Source organism: Mytilus californianus, unplaced genomic scaffold (genome assembly GCF_021869535.1).
Source record: "Mytilus californianus isolate M0D057914Y unplaced genomic scaffold, xbMytCali1.0.p SCAF_10, whole genome shotgun sequence".
Taxonomy (NCBI): domain Eukaryota; kingdom Metazoa; phylum Mollusca; class Bivalvia; order Mytilida; family Mytilidae; genus Mytilus; species Mytilus californianus.
Genome location: NW_026262582.1, coordinates 60,164,715 through 60,190,239, shown reverse-complemented (window position 1 = coordinate 60,190,239; position 25,525 = coordinate 60,164,715). Strand labels below are relative to the sequence as shown.

The window sequence follows — 25,525 nt, the reverse complement described above, 5'->3', positions numbered from 1 at the left end:
ACGGCCGTCACTCGGCTAACCGAGAGATTGGTCGGTTAATCTATATAGAGTATGCGGTTATATCGGCGGTTGGTCTGTTAATTGAGTTGGCTAAAGTCTGTTAATCAGGTGTTATCGAGAAAATACTTGCAAGTTCAGTATGTTACATTGTATAACTTTTTAAATATATTTTTTATCATAAAAATTATTCATGTCTGGCAAAACAATTCAATGTACTGAATCCAGTGGTGTAATTATTTTTTTTCTAGCTTCGATAAACAATCAATAAAATGAAAAGGCGGGTTACTCATCAATAAATTTATACACATTTTACACACACAAAATGACAACTTGGCTGAATTTACTTGCATGCAATATTTTGAACATCGAAAAAAGACAGGCATTATGTTTGTTAAACAAATATTAATATCATTGTGTGAAAAATCTACACGAAAATCTGTATTTTGGTGATATTAATCAATTTTTATTAAAAACCTGGTCTGTCAATGGGTCGGATGTATAAAACCCGGTCTGTTATTTGGTCTGTTAAGAGTTATGAATGGCAATGAAAATATAATTTGATTGCTTTATGGGGAGTTATCGGATCAAATGGGTAGGCTCAAGACGAGTGGCTAAAATATACGGAAACAACACATGAACAATGAAACATAAATTTAGACAATGGAAATTGGAAATTGATAAAAATGGTTTCAAAAAGTGTAATATTAAAGTAATATTAATTTCATTCAAGGATGGTCGCATATATCATGTGAATTCTGTTTCGTTGTTATGAATGACACCATCTACATTGGTAACCAGTATATACATCATTTTTATAGTTCGTTCTTATGTTGTACTGTTATACCACTGTCCCGGTTAGGGGAGAGTTGGGATCCCGCTAACATGTTTAACCCCGCCACATTATGTATGTATGTGCCTGTCCCAAGTCAGGAGCCTGTAAATCAGTGGTTGTCGTTTGTTTATGTGTTACATATTTGTTTTTCGTTTATTTTTTTTTTATATATAAATAAGTCCGTTAGTTTTCTCGTTTGAATTGTTTTACATTGTCATTTCGGGGCCTTTTATAGCTGACTATGCGGTATGGGCTTTGCTCATTGTTGAAGGCCGTACGGTGACCTATAGTTGTTAATTTCTGTGTCATTTTGGTCTCTTGTGGAGAGTTGTCTCATTAGCAATCATACCACATCTGCTTTTTTATATCAGAGATAAACGTCGTAATGTAACTAAACATCAGTAAGTAAAATAATATTGGGATGCTAAAATATAAAGAATAGAGAAAGAATAATGAGAAAAAATAAATAAAATGTAGAGAAAAGTGACATAACAATTTAAAGATTACAGAAATAAACAACACCCCCAATCCGGACCCTCATGGTATACACGAGAATCTGGATGGAGACGCAGAATATAGAATAATAGAGAAGGACAGTAGAGAGTGATGCATTGCTAAAAAAGAGAGAAAAATAACAATTGTTTAAGAATACAGACATGAAACACCCCTTTTTACTATTAAGAACCTCCAAGATGATTGTTAAAACAATTTTGGCATTTATTCCACATCTCCTTATTTTTAAATTAATAGTATAGACAACGAGATCTATATAGATGCTTTGCAATTTTTTACTGTATATCACTTTATATTATTTGAGACTGGAGTCCGATAAACATTGGCCTCCTGTCAACCGCTGAATCTGATAGCTCAGTAAATATTGTAAAGTGCAAACAAAACAAAATTTCAGGGGAAGGGGGTGGTTGAAACAGTAACGGATTGCGATGTACTCAAATTGGTGACAAATGCTAGAACTTTACAAGCGCACAACTGCAGTTATCCTCTGCACTTATGTAGAAAGGAACTAAACGGAATAAAATGAATTAAAACTTAAGAAAATCAAATGTAGCTGCATTCGCTTCTTTCCATTTACTTCTTTAGATTGTTTTGTAAACAACATATGATTAAGTAATAGAACAAAAGAACCAATTGGATGATGCTGACGAATAAGGGTTTAACGTCCAGTGGCAAATATCATGTCCATATGAGAACGACAACACGTTATATGTACCCGGTGTTGTATAAGACGGACACTTTCAGTCGGATTTTTGAACGTGCTCCTTTGAACAGACACAAAAATCAAGGCTTATTGAAAACGTTAATAATAAATTTATGCATATTCCAACGGCCAATCCATATCACGCTATATTGCAGTGACACACCTTTCAATAAAATGCAAAGAAAGTCAAAATCAAAATGCTCTTACTACAAGGATACTGTTGCACCGTATTGTCATTTTTTTTTACTCAAGTACATATCTTTCTTAACTTTTTGAATGGGAAATTATAAAGGTAGCAAAACTAGTGTCGTGGCTAAATAACTCTTAACTGACACAATTTTAATTGTCCAACCCATTAACAGACTTTATTCCCCTAATAGTAACTAAAACGTGGTATTACTCACGTTATATTACAATTATGAAATATTTACTAATGTCAATTTATTTTTTAGAACCAAAGTACTATTTTGTGTCCTTTAAATGATATCTAAAATTGTTTGTTTCGCCTTTTATTAAAACAATTGCTATGCGTATAAGCATAAATACCACATACTTGCGCGACGCCTTTAAGTTTTACTGAAATTTGCGCAGACTATGAAATGTTTTTACAGGTGGAAAATGTTCTATGATAGATATCATTTTGTCAGACACTTTTCTTTTTTTTTATTTGGTTCTTATAATATGCCAAAAATCTGTATATTTAATAGAGTTGAACATTTAAATTGTGCGTTTTACTCTTAACAGACGTATAACCGACCCGATTAACAGACCAACCGCCCATATAGCCGCATGCTCAATATAGATAAACCGACCAATCTCTCGGTTAGCCGAGTGTCGGCCGTGATATTATGGTCCTTTTTTATAATTATTATTTCTCTGCAGGGAACGATGTTTTGGAATATTGTTTCATATCATTTTGTAATACGCTTACGGAAATATAATTGTGCAAGGTTTAACTTAATGTAAATGGAAGAAAGTTCATATACTTGGTAGCATAACAGTCATTACTCTCCTTTTTATGTGACAATATTTAAGAGTTATGGAACTTTAACCACTGTAGGGTAAAATCAACTGTTTCATACTAATTACTTTCCCCTGAATTATAAATAAAAATCAAACTTTCCTTTCTGTTGTCAGAATAGGAACGAGAATTGCACAAAGGGACAACAACTCGACCAAAAAGCAAAAACAGACCAAAGCCAATAGTGAGTCTTCAATACAGCGAGAAAATCCGGAATTCGTGCTCCAGTTGGACCCTTTACACAAATGTGTACTAGTTCATCGAAAATGGACGTCACATTAAATTCCGAAACATATTAATAAACGTAAATAAAAAAATATATATACAAAACGAACTAAGGCTACCAGCTTCTTCTTTTTTATTCTATTATAGTACTTAACTTATTTATAAGTAGTTTGTGCAAGCGAATGTACCTCCAGTGTGACTTTCAAAAATAACTTGATAGTTGCTTAAGGTATATCATACGTTTAACCCCGCCGCATTTATGCGCCTGTCCCAAGTCAGGAGCCTCTGGCCTTTGTTAGTCTTGTATCATTTTTTAATTTTAGTTTCCTGTGTATAACTTGGAGTTTAGTATGACGTCCATTATCACTGAACTAGTATACATATATGTTTAGGGGCCAGCTGAAGGACGCCTCCGGGTGCGGGAGTTTCTCGGTGCATTGAAGACCCATTGGTGGCCTTCGGCTGTTGTCTGCTCTATGGTCGGGTCGTTGTCTCTTTGACACATTCCCCATTTCCATTCTCAATTTTATTTTCAAACAATTCGGAAGTTGACATAATATTGAACAGATATATCATGTTAAGGAGGGGTATTTGCGAAAAATACCAGTCGAGAGAATGTTAAATTTTGCGAGCCGTAAGGCGAGGGAAATTCATTCTCAAGACTGGTATTTTTCGCAAATACCCCTCAAGAACATGCTATATCTGTTTAATTACACCGAATGTAAACGTTCAAAAACGCATTGATGATCGTGACGTTACAAGCGTCCAGTCGGATAGAGTATTTTTTGGCAAATACCATTTCAGAGAGGGTAAAAAAGGCATATCCTTTTTGCATATACCCCGGCGGCGTTAAAAAATGAACGATATTCATTTGATAACAGTAAATTGGTGAAAAATACACAAGCTATCAACCAATCAAAACCCAGGATTCTTACATAAGGTGTAATTAATGTATAGACACACCTGTCTTCTGTTGAATACAATATAAGTGCTTCGCAAGAGACTTTTGGTTATGTGTTTAGTTGGGTTGTTATTTCGCTGCCGTGTAAGCGACATCTTTTTCTGTTCATATCAGTTTATATCAAATCGTCGTGTTGCGATGTAATAGACCAAAAGTATGAAGAGAATTATAAAGCCATATTTTTAATAGAGATTCTGCTGAGAATACTAACTTACAGAAAAAAATTGATAAACAAATTAACTGTCGATATATTTGATACATAATTGATTTATATTCATAACAGGTGTCGATAATAAAATTACAGTATTTTTTTTGGTCAAAATCCATTGCAATTGTACTGACTGATTTTGTAGGCACAGACACATGATGGTTTATAGGTTGTTATTTGCTTTAAACTAACTATCACAAACTTCGAGCACGCTTGTAATTGTAACTATGTGTTTAGCCTTTTTTATAACTTGTTTCTTGGTTTTTATACGCCCGTCTAAGACGGGAAATATTATGGTATACCGTTGTCCGTCCGTCCGTCCGTCGTCCACACTTCGGACATTTAATAAAAAAGCTTCCACCAACTTCTATGAAACTTTGTTGAATTGTTTATATCTATTGACGTAAGCTCCTTTTCGATTTTTATAAATTTCAAATTTTTTGTTTCCATTTTATGAAATTTTATCCTTAAAAAGGGGGGATTTTCCAGTTTTAGGACAATTATTTAAAAATGCTTCCATCAACTTTAATGAAACTTTGGTGAATTGTTTATATCTATTGACGTATGCTCCCTTTCGATTTTTATAAATTTCAGATTTTACGTTTCCGTGTCATGAATTTGTATGCTTAAAAAAGGGGGGATTTTCCAGTTTTCGGACATTCACTCATAAACACTTTCAAAAAATGTTATGAAACTTTGGTGAATTGTTTATATCTGTTGACTTAAGCTACCTTTCAATTTTTATAAATTTCAGATTTTACGTTTTTCAGTTATGAATTTTTATATTGAAAAAAGGGGAATTTTTCCAGTTTTTGGACAAAAACTCAAAAACACTTTTACCGACTTTTATGAAACATTTACATTTTTGGAGTTCTGCAGTCTTATTCATAAAAAAATGAGTTTTTTTTCAGTTTTTTCGGATAATAAATCAAAAATGCTTTCAGCAGTTTATGATGAAACTATGGTGACTAGTTTATATCTATTAAACTAAGTACCCTTTTATTTTTTATAAAATTTCTGATTTGATGTTGTACAGATGTGGAATTTTTTCTTCTTACGCTAATCACGTTTTCATAACGACAATGCATTAGTCAGTGTTTAGTTTTCTCGGTTAAGTCTGTTTCTTAGAAACTATTAGCAATAGGTCAACTATACTTAGTGATTTTTTGTAAGGTGTACATGTATTTCTTGTTCTGTTTATATGACCTTGACCTCATGTTCTTGGACCATGTTAAGTTTATGTGATAGTTGTAGTAAAGCTTTAAGACTATCAACATAGAGGGTGGGCATGACCTTTTTCGGGACGTCGGGATCGGGTGTTTTTAAGCTCGGAATTTCGGGATTGACCCTTTCGAGATCTAGGATTTCTTTTTTCAAATTTCGGGATGTCGGGATTTAATTTTTATACGCCCGTCAAAATTTTGACGGAACGTATTATGGTATACAAATGTCCGGCGTCCGTCTGTCCGTTCGTCTGTCCGTCCGTCCGTCTGTCCGTCTGTCCGGCGTAAACATGTCATACCGTAACTTGAGAAAGACTCATCCAAATTTCATGAAACTTAATACAGTTGTTCCTTATGATGGTCATACTTTTTGGTGATGATTCAAAATTTTTGTTTAGAGTTATTATTGAGTTTTTTGTTAAAAAAGGTGGGTTTTCATATGTCACGCTGTATCTCAGAAACTATTTATGATTATTGCACACAAGACGAAGGGCGTATCATGTGCTCATGGCGCAGCTGTTTATTTTTTAATTCGGGACCTCGGGAATTCATGTTTTTAAGCCCGGGATTTCGGGATCAGGACCCATCCGACCCCCTCAACATAATATCAATAATAAATAAAGAAGGCGAGACATTTCAGCGTGCGCACTCTTGTCGTAATTTGAGAAATTTTAAATAATTTGATTAAAATATTTATCGATATTGCCTCTTTGTTGATACTATTATATTTTATGTAGCTCGTCCGCTTCCATTTTATATTCGTTATGTAAACAGAAAGTCACAACTGTTTTGTTTTTTTAACAGGGATCACGAAACTTTAATCCTGTTCCATATCAGGCTGATAATTTTGGGCATAAAATTCATCTTGATCAAAATGAATCTTGCAAGTAGCCCTCGAAGTTGGATATAGAGAGGGGGTGATGTTGAGGTTACAAAAAGGGGATGTTGGATATAGGATTATAAAAATTGGGGTAATGAAACCAAGGGGACAACAAATGTGGGATCTGGAGAAAAAAAAAGAGAAATTTAGGAAAAGGCGCACACCGAGTCACTCCGACCTCATTCACGTTAATGAAATAAAATTCCATCTGTAATGTCGGAATAAGATTTTAGTTTGTTCAGACATAATAATTTTGTACCTTCTATTTTTTTAAACAGACCATACCCTTTTCTAAAATTGACAATGGAAATGGGGAATGTGTCAAAGAGACAACAACCCAACCATAGAACAGACAACAGCAGAAGGTCACCAATAGGTCACCAATAGGTCTTCAATGCAGCGAGAAACTCCCGCACCCGGAGGCGTCCTTCAGCTTGCCCCTAAACAAATATATACAGTCCGCCAAAAGTTAAGCACCACCTATTTTTATTGCATCAAAATTTTTTTCAATTAAAAAAATCAGTTAATCCTCGAAAAAGAGAAAATATTCATGTAGCAATTTTGCTAACATATACCACAAACAGACCGTAGACTTAAGTTTGTTCACGTATGCAGGTTCTATGCATTTGAAATTTGCGTTCATAGAAAATAGTGAAAATTACACAAATCAGAAACCGAATTTAAGTTTCACTGTGATTTCATTTTTTTACAACAATTAATCACCCAATATCATTAAAAGTCTCTACAAATAATCTTTGGTATGTTCGGCAAATTTAATGTCAATATTTGAGTCAATAGGATGTGTAACACCCTCTCTTCCGGTACAGTTCCATAACACGGAGTCTCATACTCTGTACAAGCCTTCTGAACTTTAGTTGAGCAAATTTATTCCATTCAGCAACAATTGCGCTTCTTAAATCGCTAAGATTTTGAAAAGGTGGATCTCTGCGATTGAGATTTCTGCCAATGGCATCCCAGACATGTTCGATAGGGTTCATGTCTGGAGACATGGAAGGCCAAAAGATAGTGTCAATGGCTTCTTGCTCTTTGTACTCTTTGTACTCGGTTACAATCCTTGCCCTGTGTGGTCTAGCATTGTCGTACATGCACAAGGGTCTTGAAGCAAGTGGATGATTATCAAGACGAGGGACTACAATGTTTCTCAGCACCAAATCCCTGTATGTCTGTCCGTTCATGTTACCCTGCAGAATATGCATACCCACCTTACAACAGTACGAGAAGAACCCCATACTATAACACCACCAGCAACGTATGAAGTCGTTGGGCAAACGTTGTTTTGGTCATTAGCAGTTTAATTTCCACGACAAACTCGTATTCTGCCGTCCATTGGTCATAACAGATACTGACTCTCATTTGACCAATGAACATTTTTCCAGCTTATCATGTTCCAGCGTCGATGGTCATAAGCCCTTTGAAACCTGATTATACGGTGCCTGGCTGTTAGGGCAGGTCTCATGACAACACGACGTGCTCTTAGGTAGTCTCAATGAAGTCGACGGACCAATGTTCGAACACTAACATGACCACCTTGACGCATCGAAAAAGTGTATTCGAAAAAGTGCAGATGACCTTTGATAAAAAATTGCTTGGCGTGTTTATCGGAGTTTATTTTTTTTTTTGGTCGTAATGAATTTTCTTAGTGTATGTTATAGGCAATTCATAACACCAAACATAAATATTTTTTCGCAATAGTTAAAAAAATATTGCCAGTTATATTTAGGTGGTGCTTAACTTTTGGCGGACTGTATATATATATACTAGTTCAGTGATAATAGACGTCATATTAAACAAATTAAACACAAAAAAACTAAAATTAAAAATAATACAAGACTAATAAAGGCCAGAGGCTCCTGACTTGGGACAGGCGCAAACATGCGGTGGGGTTAAACATGTTTTTTGAGATCTCAACCCTCCCCCTATACCTCTAGCCAATGTAGAAAAGTAAACGCATAACAATACGCAAACTAAAATTCAGTTCAAGAGAAGTCCGAGTCCGATGTCAGAAGAGGTAACAAAAGAAAATAAACAAAATGGCAATGATACATAAATAACAACAGACTACTAGCAGTTACTGACATGCCAGCTCCAGACCTCAATTAAACTGATTAAAAGATTATGTCTTCATCATAGGAATATCAGGCAACTCCCGGTAAGGGTTCAGTATTATACAATCATAAAATATTTAAGAGAAGAACATAACTCGTGTCATGCCAACAACTGGTTTTTAAATAAATGTGTTTAATTCCGATGTAAAGACCCTTTAAGTGAATCAATATTAAAGCCAAAATATGCAATCTTTAATGACCTGACAACAGTATCGTAACTAAATCCCTTCTTAATAAGTCTGTTTAAAGGTTTTGTTATCTTCTAATGTTCTTTGATGTCGTTTGTTGATGTGGTTCATAAGTGTTTCTCGTTCTGTATATATATTATACCGTTGTTTTTCCCGTTTGAATAGTTTTACACTAGTCATTTTGGGGACACTTTATAGCTTACTGTTCGGTGTGAACCAAGACTCTGTGTTGAAGACCGTACTTTGACCTATAATGGTTTTTATTTTAAAAATTGTGACTTAGAAGGCGAGCTCTCTCATTGGCACTCATACCACATCTTCTTATATCTAGAGAAACGTAAACTAGCTTCACATTTGAATTTCATTTTTAACTGAAATGCCACCTCCCATTCATTCCAAATATTAGAAAATCTGTCTCAAAATGAACAAAGTAATCAGCAATATCAGTGTTGACAACATCAAACCTATTATGACTATACATTTACCAAATAAACCATACTATAAAAATAAAAGACGGACAGGAACAATTATACACCTAAATCTTCAAAACTTGTCTCCTAAAGACAGTCGTATCTAATTCCACCAAGCACTGACTCAAATGTCTGCTTCATTCCTGATTAGTTTTCCCAAAATAATGTATATTTCAGTTAAAAAAAGAAAAATTGCTGTAAAATTCAACATCCAACTCGCGGGACCAAAATGTAGCATGAATAATTTTGATGGAGATTCGGAGATGTGGACCACAGCTTGTTCTAGTTGTAAACAGAGACGATGGATGCCAAATGTTAAAGCACTATTGGTATCTAAATAACTAAGTAAATAAAAACCAAAAACAGTGAAAATTATATCATTTTATCTAGTTAAGAAATGGAGCATTCAATGACTTCCAAAATAAGCCGTAATTAGATGGAATATGGCATATTCATCAACCTTATACAGGGAGACTGGGAAAAGAACAGCTTTCCTATGTGTTGTTTTTATCTTTACACCTTTTCTAGGTTATCACCGAGGGTATCACCAAACCCGTAGCTAGTGCATGAAAGTACAAAATTTTATGTTAATAAAATTTCCTGTTTCAATATTTTTTTATTTACTTTACATTTAGGTCAACTCTCTCGGTTTCGGGTAATCTATTTAGTCGTTGAGGGCTTAGGGCACATTTTTATTGCTTTAAACTATGCACAATCCTTTGGATAGCCACAACAAATACGTGTTTTGATGAGCAGACATAGTTATGCTTTTCTACACACATACAACTTGCTCAGATTTTATATTCAATGTACATTAACTTTTAAAAGAAGTTTACAAATGTTTTTCAACGATGCAAATACTAAACTTGAGAGTAAAAATAAATATCTTTATCAATGAATTCAACATACCAATATCTTTTTGATTTAACAGATATATAGAGAACATTTAGTAAACCTGAATGTAAATAACAAAATAGGGAAATATAAAATTCACGGTTTTAAACAAGGGAAATAACAATTGCATAATAATCCTGCGCCACATCAAATAATTTTGCTGGTGCGTTGTTGTTCTATCTTTTCGGGGTAAGGTAATAAATGTGTATATACGATTTCACACATACACACATGTGTATTATATTTAAAGTAAAAAAACAAAACTTCTGAAGTGTTAACAATGAATGAAAAAATAATTTGATTATTTTTTTTTCAATATCTTTGATAAATTTGAAAAATGAAAAATGCTCCGCTTTGGAGCATTTTTCATTTTGTCAAACGATTACAAAAATTGAAAAATGCTCCACACAAAAACATTTTCATTTTTGAGAAAATTTTCTAAAGTCGAAAATTCAACCAATACGGGACATTTTTCATTTTTCAATATTTAAAGGCAAATTGAAAAATGCTCCACGTTGGAGCATTTATCATTTTTCAATTTTTTAAGGCAAATTGAAAAATGCTTAAGGTTAGCAATTTCAATATTTTGTTCTTTAGAAGGAGATTGAAATTTGTTTTTTTTTTTCTAAAACAATCAAATTCGAATGTTTTAATTTATTCAAACTGTTGATAAGATGAAATCTTTTTAAGACAAACTTATTATTACTTTTTGTATTATCCTCGTGAAATCAAATCATGTAATCTCATGAAAATTACAAATTTCAAATCTCATAACGAAAATGATTTTTTAGAAGTGACTTCAACAGATTTTTGTTACATTTATCAAACCAATTAACTTTAAAATTTGTAGCGTATTTTGTAAAATCTATTTTTTCAGCTTAAGGTAGATGGGGTGTCTAAATTATAATCCATAGAATTTTTTAATAATTTGCCAAAATGTAGTTTATATCAAGCTTTTTAAAAAAAAATGATAAAAAGAATGGGTCACGGGGCTTATTTTCACGCTACAGGTTGTTCAAAATTAACAGATTTTGTATAGATTATGCATGGAAAACCCAATTTTCTGCCATAAAACGAAAACTACACCATAGAATTTTGAGATAAAATATAAGAAGATAGCTTTAATATTATGCTTTCAGATAAGAAAAAGAAAAAATGGGGTCACCGGACTCGTTTTCTTGCTACATAATAAAATAGGTAAATTCCTAACACATTCTATTGTAAAAGTACCTTTATCTGAATTATCTGCCCTTACATTTGAGTTGCCTCCCCTTATGTGGCAAAGTTGGAAAAAATTGAATCAAACAAAAGTTTTCTGTTTTTTGTAAAATACAACCATAAATATGATAAAACATGTCATTTTCTATATTGAAATGAAAATTCTTACACATGAATTACCTACTACTCTCAAAATTTGCATATTCTATTAAAGATCTAGACCGATTGTTTTCAGGTATTACAAAATCCAAGATGGAGGAAGACACCCTATCTACCTTAAAATGAAAAATGTTTGGCGTAAATATACACGGTCTTCGATGGAATTCAAACAATTACTAACAATTTGAGGGATAAAACTAACAAATATTGTTTTTATTACAGTGATCTCAGAGATTTGCTGAATCACTTTTACTTGTAAATATGTGAATAATATTTTATAAGAGAAACAATGCATAGACTGAGGACTCTATTGGTTATGAAGAAAATACGCGCGAGTTCGAGCCGTTCATATGCGACTCGTTTTTGAGAGGATAACATATCGTAAATTAAAAGTTTAAAGTTATGATATAAGTTATCTTAAGTTAACACAGTGGTCAGTGAATTCTTGAAAAATAATCTACTGTAAGAACAATAGACTGACGTCAGAGAAATCAGTTAAAACATTAAAACGAAAAAAGAGGAAACAGTAGTTTACCAAGTGACTTGATATAAAGATTGTAAGACAGTATGATACAACAGTATCATGATTTTTTGCATGGAAAGGTGAAGTAAGTGTTTATTTATTTTAAAGGTTTACCTGTGGTTGTCGCCGGTGTCCAAAGTTACAATACAACATACGGGAAAAAAATACAATTAGACTGCAGTTTCGTAGCACATTCTGATGTTCTACTTGTTTACTGGCAGAAAAACTATAAAAACGTAATAACCACAATATACAAAGGTGCTGTAGGGACTGCGGGAATAACACATACTTTTCCATCACTAGTCTTAACCAGGCCAACAACAGCTGATTCAGGAATATACACATGCTTTGCGACAAATGTAGCAGGAACCCAGAAAAGCTTACCAACGACGTTAATTGTAGAAGGAGGTTTGTAAGAACTATGTAATTATAAGTAGGAAGCCATCGAATGTTTTTCAATTAGACGACTACCCTTGAGATAGCTCGGGAAAAGTACACGACATAGTATGACCTTAAATAATGAACAAGCAAATAACAGTATATTAAATTTTAAACATGTTAATTGTCCTCGACAAACAAAATGTTAAACAATGAGAAAATGAAATGACCGATCAAAGCTTATAATTTACAAATATAAAAACAGATCAATCATACAGGATAGAACTAAAGTAGCTGGACAACAGGCTTCTGACTTCTGAAAGGGGTTAAACATGATTACAGGCACTCATCCACATATGAAACTTGAGATAGGGATGTTACAGTAAAACAGTAATTAAGTCTTTTGAATATGATGTTATCATCCTAATTCACAATTGTATAAGTGGATTTTGTAGGATGATAATTCCAATGATACTTAAAATGCATATATTGCTTGTCTATGTAAACGCCTTTTGTTAAACAACAATGGGTGATTCATTTGTTACACTGGCTGTGCACTTTTCCTTGAAATCCATCAAAAGTTTCAACTGCACAGAAATAAGTAATGTTATCAGCGATTTGTACATTTTTTCTTTGCTCCTACTTTCTAATATTGTTTAAGATCATTGGCAGTACCTTATACTCAAGCATGTTAAGCAATGGCGTCACGCATCACAGCAACATCGTCACGCTTTATTACCCGTCTGCGTCAATTCATCAATGAACTGCTCGAAACTTCATTCATACACCTATCGCAACGTTTGTACGCGAAAAAATAATTGTTTTACCAACTATTTCGTGTTATTACATATTCTAAAGCAACAAATTATATTAAGACAAATTGCAGATAAAAAGTAAAATGGCATTGATGATTTAATACCGACTGTACCACTTTGAATGACAGCTGGTCAAAAAGCGCTCGCTTAATATTCCTGCTGTTAATGTTGCTATCAAAAACATTATTATATATGTTATATAAGACATACCTACATAGCTAGATAATACAATTAATTATCTAATTATTAATACAATTTTATATTGATAAGTATTGTACTTTTCATTGTTATTAAATACATGTTATATCAGTATTACAAACCTAATCTTCAATTTTATCCTATTCTTTGGATGATTTTTAGAAATATACCTGTGACGTCACTTTTGTGCGTCGATCTATTCAGCTGACATACAATGCGTTGTTCGGCTGTGCTGTTTTTATGTGCTGATCTAGGTTGTTTTACGTATTCGTTTTTATTCTGTAGTAAGTCACCACTTCGGTGTTAACATGTATATCAATTATATGGTCATTTTTATATTTAATAAATTTACAAAAGTTTGCAAAAATATGAATTATTCTAAATACTTAATATTTTCTTATACCAGGCAGATAACCTAGCCGTATTTTGCACAGCTTTTTAGAATTGTTGGTCATCAATGCTTTTCATCTTTAGGCCAGGCACCTTTGATAACTATTAGCTTGTCGTAATGTTCTATTGTATTGTTTATTTGTGTGTTTCTCTGTCCTGTATGTTCTTCCATTTATTTGTATTGTAGTCCTGTCATGTTATGTTGTCACCTAGTGTTATATTTAACATTGCCGTTAAAGCGGGAGGTTTGGCTAGCCACAAAACCAGGTTCAACCCACCATTTTTTCTTAAAATGTCCTGTACCTAGTCAGGAAAATGGCTATTGTTATCTTATAGTTCGCTTCTGTGTGTGTTGCATTTTAGTGTATATGTTGTGTCTTTGTTCTCCTCTTATATTTGATGTGTTTCCCTCAGTTTTAGTTTGTAACCCGGATTTGTTTTTTCTCAATCGATTTATGAATTTCGAACAGCGGTAAACTACTGTTGCCTTTATTGTTCGGCTCAATTTTGACCAGATGTCTTGATTGTAAATTTTTCGATTATATCACAACCGATTGTATTCAACGAAAAGTTGATGCAACTCATTCAAGCAAGTCTGTTGTCTTAGATTTCTTTCTAATGTTTTATAACCGTTAATATTCAAATATTCACGTTGTATTAAGTTTCCTTATTTCAGCCTCATGTTTAGTGTCATGAGCGGTGAAATCAATATATCAGAAAATTAGCCCAGTATTGTCCTGTAGGACCAACAAGTTCTTAGGAATTGTTCGATATTCGTATCTTGTTTTTGAAAAAAGTACTACACCTAGTTCATTCCAATATTGATGGCGTAGACATTCTCTAAAAATGATTTATGCATAATGTTAACGTCTTCTAGACAAAAGTTGAAAATATCACAGTGTCATTAAGGTACGATGTATTGAATATAAAAATAAGGAGATAAGTTATGATTGCCAATGAGACAACTATCCACCAAAGTTCAAATAAAGTGGATTGTAGCAATTATAAGCAATTATATGGCCCATGCATTTGTTCTACATAACATTATTGTGTACTAATATTTGGACAAGAGGCAATACGGGCCGTGTTTGGCCTCACCCCCAAATTTTATTAAACTTGTCATGTTGTATCTCTATACCAAAGACCCTCTGAAAATGGGTGCATTTTGAGTCTATCTCATATATCCTGGTGTCTAGCAACCAGTATAACAGTGGCGATAAACTCAAAAAACATGCTAAATATACAGCTTTAATTTATTAATGATTAAGATCCGCCTTGTTTAACATGCAGTTAATTACATATTTAAAAACTGTTTAAATGTAACACAATGTAATGCATATTTGTGGGCAAAACCGTTGTAATTTCTCCTTAGCAACAAAACTATGCCCATAACAACGGCAATGTGTTTTCTATTATACAAGATTCAACTTTAATACGTTGCATCAGAAAAATAATTTAAGATGCACATACATGACATACATGTAGTAAAAAATACCAAACTCCAAAAAAAGACTAGGATAAACCAATGCTCAATATAATCAACAAACAAAACTACAGACAAACAACTGTAAGTCTTCTAGAAAATGTGGTACGAAATGCACTTGTAGAGTCCCTCTGTGGAGTAAAATATGTACCATTGATCTCATTTGAAATTGATTGTTATTACATTTGTTACATAAATACATGTACACCTTATATATTCTTTTCAATATACCCAGTAATGAGGAAATTTACAGATTTGTTCTTTAGTGCTGGGTGTTGAGGTGTAAACTCTTGTTTTTAACAGTTATGGCATAACTACAAGGGAACTTTCTTTCTTTCGATCTATTTCGTTATAAACATGTTAATGCAATCCATTATCTTACTGAATTTTATGGAAATTTAGTAGAGGAAACATATTTATTTGTTTAGGATACCGTTTCTTTCTCCAATTTTTGTATCTGTCTAATCCGTTGCCCATTTTTGTCAAATGATGATATTGGTTTTGCCTCACAGAGCCACTAGAATACAGATGAACTTAAGCATTCATCTTATTATCAGCTAAGTTTGACCTACTATCTTTCAACTTGGCTAATATCTAAGTTTGTATCTGTTAACTTTTATATTTATATTGACATATAAAAACATACTGCCTTCTCCATATTTTTTTAACATGAAGGTATATCTTGAAATTTTAAACATTTGGTCTGGAAACCTGTTTTTGTGTTTTAGTCTTGTCTTTAAGTAGCAAATTCAGATCCCACATCATTAACCAAAAAAACAAAAAGTAATAATACCATGGGTTGAAATAAGAAATAAATCTCTTGTTTCTCACTATTTATATAAATTTTAAACATAAAATCTTTCAAATCTTTTTTCTGTATATTCTATTCTATTTCTGGAATAAGCACATCCCCCCACTTCACTTTTTTCATAAATCCTTGATCATCCCTAATACCAGAGAAGATACTACCATTCCGAAAACAACCAATTTTATAGGCGAGATTACGAAAACATTCGAATTTATCAAATGTTGTTATATTATAAGTCTATCTCTTATTTTAAGCGAATTTCATATCTTCAAAAAAAAAGCTGTTTTCCTCGAAATTGTCGTTGACTCCCTTACAATATGAAGTTCATTTGGTTTTTTTTTATATAAGAAAATAGATTACTTACGAAATAAATAATAGAAATACATGTTACTGGTTCATAAGTGAAAAGGTCAAATGTTTAACAGCATAAGCATGCATAAATTCAACCTTTTTTCAGAAGAATCGGTAGCAAAGTCAAATTTCTGAGTTTTATTGCGTTGCTTGGCCTTGAAAAAATATAAAATAAACTATCGCACCAACCTTGACCAAAACGATTTTTTCCTGAAGTTTGGAATATACGAACTTGTCTAAATGTTATAATTTCAGATTGGTGCAAGCATGGTGCGGTGGCCAAAACGAAGGAAAACCACAAAAATTTTCTATATTTTTGTTTATTTTCTCAATTATGACGTCATTAAACTTTTTTTGTTAGATACAAACAGTTTTTTTTCAAATAATTTCCTCTAGTTTTAGTAATTAATGGTGAAAAATATGATAAGTTTAAATTTGTATCATTTTGTAAATCTGGGGCCATTTGAGGCCATTATAGAAGAGGGACTAAAAGATACCAGAGGGACAGTCAAACTCATAGATCGAAAACAAACTGACAACGCCATGGCCAAAAATAAAAAGACAAACAGACAAATAAAAGTACAAATTCTACTCCTTTGAAATATATGTAAAAATAATTTTCTTCATTCCAACATGTCTTATTCTCGTTATTTTACAGGCAGACCGATAATAAACATAACATCAACGAGATATACAGCATTCTATGGTAAAGAGATAACACTGAAATGCATTGTATTTTCCAATCCTTTACTTACCAGCGTATTCTGGCACAAAATCAATAACCATGGTCAGGTGAAACTTATTAAAAACGGAGAACCTGGGACGTCTGGTTCATCTGTTCAAATACCATCATTAACGATCAAATTCGCTACGCCTGCAGATGAAGAAATTCATTTTTGTTTGGCTGAAAACAATGCAGGGTTAGCTGATAGTCGACCTATTAAACTTAATGTACATGCAGGTAATCCTTTACAAGTATACATTTACTTAAAATATGAATATTAAACTTAATAAAAAAAAACCAAAAGTATCAACCTTAAATTTGCCATTAAATGGTAAAATCATTGCATTAAAAAAATAATAAAGACCAATTGGAGAAAAGAATTTATTATTATAAAAAATGCCATCTCACAGATTGGCCTCACATTTTGAAATTCAATTAGAAGTATCCTTAATATTCTTAGTCATACATTTATTTGGAAAAGTAATTACATTGAGGCTTCAAACTTTTCAACTAACATATTATACAAATAGATACGTATTCAAAAAAGTTTTGATCAATTGACTTTTTTCATGTCTGATTATTTAGAAGAGATTTGACTACACATATATACATGAAAACTTTTACAATTCACATTACAAACAAAACTCTTATTATTTAAATGAAAATATAATTTTTGTATTTCTTGTCGACTTTTTGCAAATTTCAGAAAAAGGAGTTTTGAGCTATTAAGAAAATCAAATATAGATTGTTAGCAAATCATGTAAGCAATTGGTGTTTGTATATAACATTTTTTATATATTATATAAATCATATATCTTATAAAAATTGAACAATGTTAATGTTTTTGTTCAAATTTATTCTCAATTTTAATGATAATACAGAAAGAAATATAACGAAAACAAAACAATAGCCTCAAATCTGTTGTTGTGGTCAACGAAAACAAGTATCCAAAATTGAACTGAAAAATACATAAAACTTTTGTACATATGTATATGTTACAGGCATTTTCTAAATTTAGGCATTATGTAACATGACTGAAATTTTAAGTCATTTTCTAAAATGCCTGTGCGATTACTCTAAATATCAACACAATAATGTTAATAATATTTAGCGTAATTTGCAGATTTAACATTGTTGCGCTGAGTGTGTCACCTTCAATGGTGATCCAATGGATGGATCTGTCGTAGAGTTGTAAATTGTTTAGACGTACTTATCAAAAAAATTGAAAACAACACGTTTAATAATTTCTTGCGTGCGAAGCACTTTTCTGGATTTACCTTCATCAGGAACGCTCAAAGTCAAACATTTGAAATCCGAAGATGTATAAGTACCGAAACCGTTGAAGAGCAATATGTCAAAAATACCTAAAATAAATAGCCAAATTCATCTAAAGCCAACTTTGCCTGAGGGAGTTGAAACCTTAGTTTTTTAATAATTTCAAAATTTATAAACGGACAATTTTAGTTAAGTTGGTTAAATCATGTCAGTACCGAGGTACTGACTACTGAGCTGATGATACCCTCAGGGACTGATAGTCCACCAGCAGAGGTATCGACCCAATGATGTAAAAAATTGAAAACAACACGTTTAATAATTTCTTGCGTCCGAAGCGCTTTTCTGGATTTACCTTCATCAGGATCGCTCAAAGTCAAACATTTGAAATCCGAAGATGTATAAGTACCGAAACCGTTGAAGAGCAATATGTCAAAAATGCCTAAAATAAATAGCCAAATTCATATAAAGCCAACTTTGCCTGAGGGAGTTGAAACCTTAGTTTCTTAATAATTTCAAAATTTATAAACGGACTTATTACTTCTGAAGCTGCATCTTACGATCCTTATGACAGAAAATTTAGCTAATCTGCAATCAATTCCATCTTCATGCCTAATATATCATGTACTGTGTTACAACTCTAGATTCTACTCACGAGGAAAGGTAACACTAGGCCACCGAAAGCTGAATTATAGTTAAGTCTAGGTGGTCGAGTGGTCTAGAGCGATGGACACAGTGCAGGCGGTGTTGTCACGATATCCCAATAGCATGCGTTCGAATTCCGGCGAGAGAAGAACAAAAATTTGCATCTGCAAATTTGTAGAAGTGACTTTTTTGTGCTGATATTTAGATTAATTATGAATATATATATATATATATATACATCACTGAAGAGACATTATTTGTCGAAATCCGGATATGGTGTACAAAAACCTTGGCACCTTTTGTTTGCGGTATATCATCTTTTCCGCAAGTTTATTGTTTTCTGTTTAGTATTAAATTTAAAATTAAGATCCATTTATTACATCGGTGATCCGTTTATTTGGCAATCGCCAATGGCAGTCAGCAGGGTTTAAGAACATTTGTTGTTCGACCTGTTAGTCAAATGCGTTTTGTTAAAATATACTTTTTCACTTTTTTTGTTTTGGAAAATGTTGTTTGTGCTGTATTTAGACCCCTCTAACAAGAAATTTGTTTTGCATGCACACGTATAAAAATTGCGGTTTTTATCCAACGCAATCATAGGTTTGAACGTTGTTTTCAATTTAGACATATATATATATATATATATATATATATATAAATCATCAGGAGCAGCAGAAGATTAAGCAGCAGCAGCATCATCATCATCGTCATCATTTACAGCAATATTAATGCACGCTATTTTACACTTACCTTCTAAAACCGTAAGTAGACTTCTAGCTGTGCCTACAGAATTTCTCGCAATACACGCATATTCTCCAGACATCGATACTGACGGCTTTTGAATTGTCAATGACGGATCGCCGACTATCGATCCGTCTATGTTTAATGAGCTTTCTTTTATAATTGTGTGATAGTCATTTGTATTTCTCTGCCAATACACTTCTAGTGCTGGTGGTACGGCCTGTATACTGCATTTAAGTATAACTTCAAAACCTGTTCCTACTTTTGAGGGTTGAAGGGGGACACTTACGTCTGGGAGAGCTGAAATTAAGGTTAAAATATTTGGCTTTCCGCTATTTCTTTGATAGCTAAGAATACATTACATTTAATTGATTAATTGTTTTGTGAATGTCTGTTAAAAAATTCCTTGAAACCGTTTTTATGTCACAAGTATTTGAAATCATAACGATGTGGACATAACTTTTTTTTAATATGAGAGCATCGATACTGACGGCCCCCCCCTTGCAAAAAATTCAAAGTGTTTTTTTTTTTGTTTTTTTTTTTTTATTTTACAAGTCACATTGATAAAGTTCGTTAAAATATTTTTGAAAAACGATGTTATCAGTAAAAGTGGTTATAATGTAAACATTCATAAAATAGTCAATTCTGACCTGATTTCAGGAATACATGCAACGGAATGACCTCAAACTTTTGAGTTTCTATTCGAAGGACATCATGTTTTTTCCATGACGTAAGTGCGCTTAGATCATTCATGAAATTCGAAATTTTTTTTTAATTTTATTTCCTTCAGTTTCAAGCGTTAATGCATTTGTTTTCTAGTTTGTTTTGCATTCGAATAGAAATATTCAGGTATATTGTTTTTTTCTTCGATCTTAATTTAATAGGATCCCAGATGAAACGGGTATGACCCAATTATCATCACCTCAATCCCGTTCATTTTTCCTCGATTGTGACATCACTTAATTTGTACTTTCCATGAACAAGATGATGGGTGCCAGTAGTAGAGCAGCAACAGCTTAATCTTCCTTGGTAACTAATGTTTGTGTTGCTCAGTCTTGAGTTTTCTATGTAAAATTTTGGGGACTTGTTTGTATATTCGTCGGGTTTTTCTTTGTCTTTGCGTTTCTCTTCGACTTAGGAGTTTAGAATGTTCATTTGATATTTTCTTTCTCTTTTTCCGCTTTTTTACTCGATCATATTTAGCGAATTTCCCATCTATTAAGTATATTTATCATATCTACCTGCCAGCACTATAAGGTTGACAGGTTTACTTTCAGTGACTCCAGCTGTGTTTTCAACAAAACAACTATAATATCCTTTATTTGCAGGGGTAGCATACTTTATCGTTAATGAGGGTGTCTCCATAGAACTTCCGGATATTCCAGGAAATTCCTTATTTATTAATACTAATGGAGAATGGTCGTTGTTTCTTTTTATCCAGTAAATTTTCGTAGGATGCGGAAATGCGTTAACAATGCATTCAAGCGTGACCGCATCGCCGTAGTTTGCATTCAAAACCGATGATGTGGTTGTAACAGTTGGTTTATCTACAAAATATTTTTTTTATTTTTAATATGAGAGAGAGAGAGAGAGAGAGAGAGAGAGAGAGAGAGAGAGAGAGAGAGAGAGAGAGAGAGAGCGAGGGGGGGGGGGGGAGAAAGAGAGAGCATTATTGCAAGAAACTAAACTGCACGGTAACTTATTAATATATCATAGTTGTACTTCACCGTTGAGTCGGAATCATCGAGTCGATACTTATTTGACAACGATTTCATTTGAAGATATTTCAAATTCATTTTCTCATTATTTTAATTCCGAACTAACTCTTCAATGCAAAATAATTCTGTGTTTGCCTTAAGTACATATAAACAACCAGAAACTACAGTGCAAAAGACAAACACATTTATTTCTTTCTATGTGTCAGTCATATACCCATGCGACGACGTGTAACAGGATTTAGACTACACAATAAAAATCATTTCACGAAAGCATTTTACGGTTAATATTTTAATAGCGATATGATCGATCAAACACACAGTTGATATGTCAAAACAACAACATTATAACATATTAAGGAATGTATGTATGCTCTATTCGTGTGCAAGATATGACAATATAAATAGTATGTTCCTCTTACCGCCTATAACATTTAATGTTGTAGATCCACTAACAGTTGTTCCAACCACATTTGTGGCGAAGCATCTGTATGTTCCGATGTGGGTTTTGGTATTATAAATGATAGTCAAAGACGGATTGGTAGGTGATATACCCTGATAGCCAACTGAATTTCGGTTTATGATTGCCATTTTGGACTCTTTCCCAATAAACATCAATGATAGGAGGATCCGCAATTACAATACAATTCAATGTAACATCTTCACCATATACAGATTCATACTTTTTCATTTCAACTGGAACGGTTGGTAAATCTAAACAAAAATGATACACAATACTTTTCATTTGTAGTAGTAAGCATATATTTTATATTTTTAAAAATTTAGTGACGATGTTTATGAACAATTTAACATTTCAAAAAACAAAGAGTAAACAAAATCAAGAACGAGGTTTATGATAAGAAATTACATGTCAAACGGATGTTTTTGTCGATAGGTTAGGTTTTATGATTGAGAAGTAGAGCAAATATGTAGTACTATATAAAGGTTACCTTCGGGATTTGCGAAAACTAAGTAATGGAAATTGTTTATGGAATGGTTACTGGAATACTCTGATAATATCGGTAATACAATTTCAAATTTATTGTTTTGCCACTCTTTCTATTAACATATCACTTATATTATTATATTACTTAACCTCGAAGAATGCAAATACGATTTTAACCTAACAACGTAATAAATCCACAATCAAAGGCATTGACAGAAGTAAACGACTTTGAACTATCAATCATAGTACCAACATCGTCTGAGTTCGCTCAAGTGTGTCTTGGGTTATATTTTAATTCAAGAAGTTATTTTGGTGTTTTACATCAGAGGAGTGTCAGTTGCTTAGTTAGGTTATAATGAGTTCAGAAGATCCTCCTGGAAGAAACTAATGTTTCATGCCATTCATACTTCTAAAAGAGTTGACATTGAATTGATGTTCAAAATGCATAAGTCTAGATGTAGAAGAGGACGAACAGAATACAGATGTATTGCGTACAAGAGGTGACCTTTATAGCACGTGTGAATTTGTATATCATGTTTAAATACTTACCTCCAAATACCTGTACACCAATAGCTTTACTTGTTGCATTTCCCATATCATGAGTAGCAAAACATGTAAAATTTCCAGCTTCAGATGTAGTTACAGTCTGGATGGTAAGAGATGGATTTTCAATGCTATTTCCTGATATCCTTTTAGTTTCAAAGTCAATCGTCGTAATAACCCCGTTGTTGTTAAGCTTCCAGAATACTTTCCGAACAGGGTTTTCCACATTGGATTGAATGCTTACCCTCAGCGTAACAGAAAGACCGTAGTTTACCTCGTACCTGTCTTTGTCGACATCGATAACTGGATCTACGTGTATTAAAACAAAGAGTAAATAATCTTTCAATGCACGTCTTATTTTTTTCTATTTCTTTTCAAAAATATTGATGTAAACAATTTTCATAACACGTTAAACAAAGTAACGTGTTATTTAATATGCTTTTGACATCGCTGGTTATGCATGCAAAGCAAACGATTCTTATCCTCTCAAAGCATCTGGTTTTCTAGTATTTCATACTAATTTTTAAGATATGTTTATTCACTGCGGAAATTGCGAATGTAGCTATAAATTCAGGTTCATCATGAACGTTATCATATATAAGTTAAACAAACATATTCAACTGGTTATGTTTAAGATTTCCAAACAATCTTTGAGGTTATTACAAGCCAATGGCCAGTACAAAGTATATAATATTATATTTATGAATCAACTTTTTACATAACTTTGAATTGTTCGAAATACTCAGGATTTTCTGCCCCAGGAATTCTTTATTACGACTGTATTTTCCCAAATTCTCTTCACCTTTATACTTGTTTTAGCCTTTTAATATCTTTAATTTGAGCATAACTGATGAGTTTTTGAAGATGAAACGCTCGTCTGGCGTATAAAATAATAGGCTTGGTATCTTTAGTGAGTTTGGTGAAGAATAAAAAGTGTTCGATCTATTTTCAATGGCATTTAAGAATTGAACGCTTCTTTTTGTAAATTCATTGGGGTGTAAAAGCGTTGACCGAAGTACATTTTTTATGAAGCGCGGAAGCGCTTCATTATAAAAATGTGCGCACGGTCAACGCTTTTACAACCCTATAAAATTACTAAAAGAAGCATTCAATACTTATAATTACATTTTTTTGCTAGGATCATGAAAACACGATTTCTAGCAAATTTGTCTTTTATTTACCTGTGCACTTTATAGTGGAAGCTCGTGTCATCATGAATGTTACATTTCATTTTAGAATGAAGGTCAATTTCAGAATGACGCGAGATTTCTGTTAGCCAATCAAAATAACGTATTATAATGAAACATACATGTAATGTAATTATTGATCAATGTTTTGTCTTTTTTCTCTGATTTACACATAATAACCGTACTTGCACTATTTCAACCGCTTAGTTCAGAATACTCAAGTTCTCGAAGAAACATAAATTGAAATAATGACCAAATCTGCCCAAAATACGGATAAATTAGGATGTGCAATACTGATGATGACGCCTTGTTCATACTAAAATAGCTTTTCGGCCCGGTCCTATACAGAAAAAGGCCGTGTTAGCCCATTGGTTAATACGGGACATTCACTTCCTGTTTTAAGTTTTGTTGTGCTTCATTTAACTTTGAACGTTTCTTTATGCATAAGATACATTTTATCATATTTTGTAACATAAAATAACATAAACATGTTATAATCATATTCCAAGTTTTGTAACGATTTGAAACGAATGTATTCCACAGCCTTTCCGAGTAAAGCTTTCGATTATTATCACTGTTTCATTTTCGTAGATCAATCTTCAGAACGCAGACGAGTAGACAGTAAGAACTCGAGTCTGGTGGCCAACACAGCTTTTTCTAAAATCTATAACACAGCCAATACAGATCCCGTCAGTTAATCATACTATATTATACTCACGTATTATAGCTAAGATACCTGCTTACACCCTTAATTTACAGGTGACGGGTCACATTCTTTAAAAGAAATTCAATATGGTATATATATATATATATCGGCTATCAGAAGTACTCTCCATGAAGACGAATTACAAATGAAGAAGGATGAACAACACAATGATAGTACTTACCTCCAAATATTGTAAGCCTGATAGTTGGACTGCTAGCATTCGAAATTTCATCTGTACCATAGCAGACATACTGACCAGAATCCTCAAACTTTGCATAATTAATAATAAGTGAAGGATTTTCCTTAGTCATGCCCTCCTTTCCTTGTCCCTTTTTAATTGAAACCATGATACCAGAGATGTTCTTTCTCCAGAAAACGTATACATCAGGATAGTTAGGATCTGGTGTTATTCTGCAATGAAGTGTAACTCGAGTTCCATATTGTTCTGTATAGAAGAACTTGCTGATACCTACTGCAGG

General features: G+C 32.9%; 1 protein-coding gene and 1 long non-coding RNA gene across 2 annotated transcripts in view; one reads left to right on the top strand and one right to left on the bottom strand.

Annotated features, from left to right (window-relative positions):
• LOC127719112 (hemicentin-1-like) overlaps window positions 1-17,680 on the top strand; it is a 28,532-nt gene extending 10,852 nt beyond the window's left edge. Inside the window, exons 2-3 of the mRNA XM_052225136.1 lie at window positions 12,253-12,552; window positions 17,226-17,680. Of these exons, the coding sequence (XP_052081096.1) occupies window positions 12,253-12,552; window positions 17,226-17,572 (647 nt within the window). The 3' untranslated portion in view covers window positions 17,573-17,680. The remainder of the gene's footprint in view (window positions 1-12,252; window positions 12,553-17,225) is intronic.
• A 2,284-nt stretch (window positions 17,681-19,964) lies between these two features.
• LOC127719096 (uncharacterized) lies at window positions 19,965-25,525 on the bottom strand. Its single transcript, XR_007990167.1, has 5 exons — window positions 25,228-25,525; window positions 23,160-23,462; window positions 22,087-22,378; window positions 21,191-21,496; window positions 19,965-20,249 (listed from the first exon to the last, which is right to left on the bottom strand). It is a non-coding gene; the product is annotated as an uncharacterized LOC127719096 (long non-coding RNA).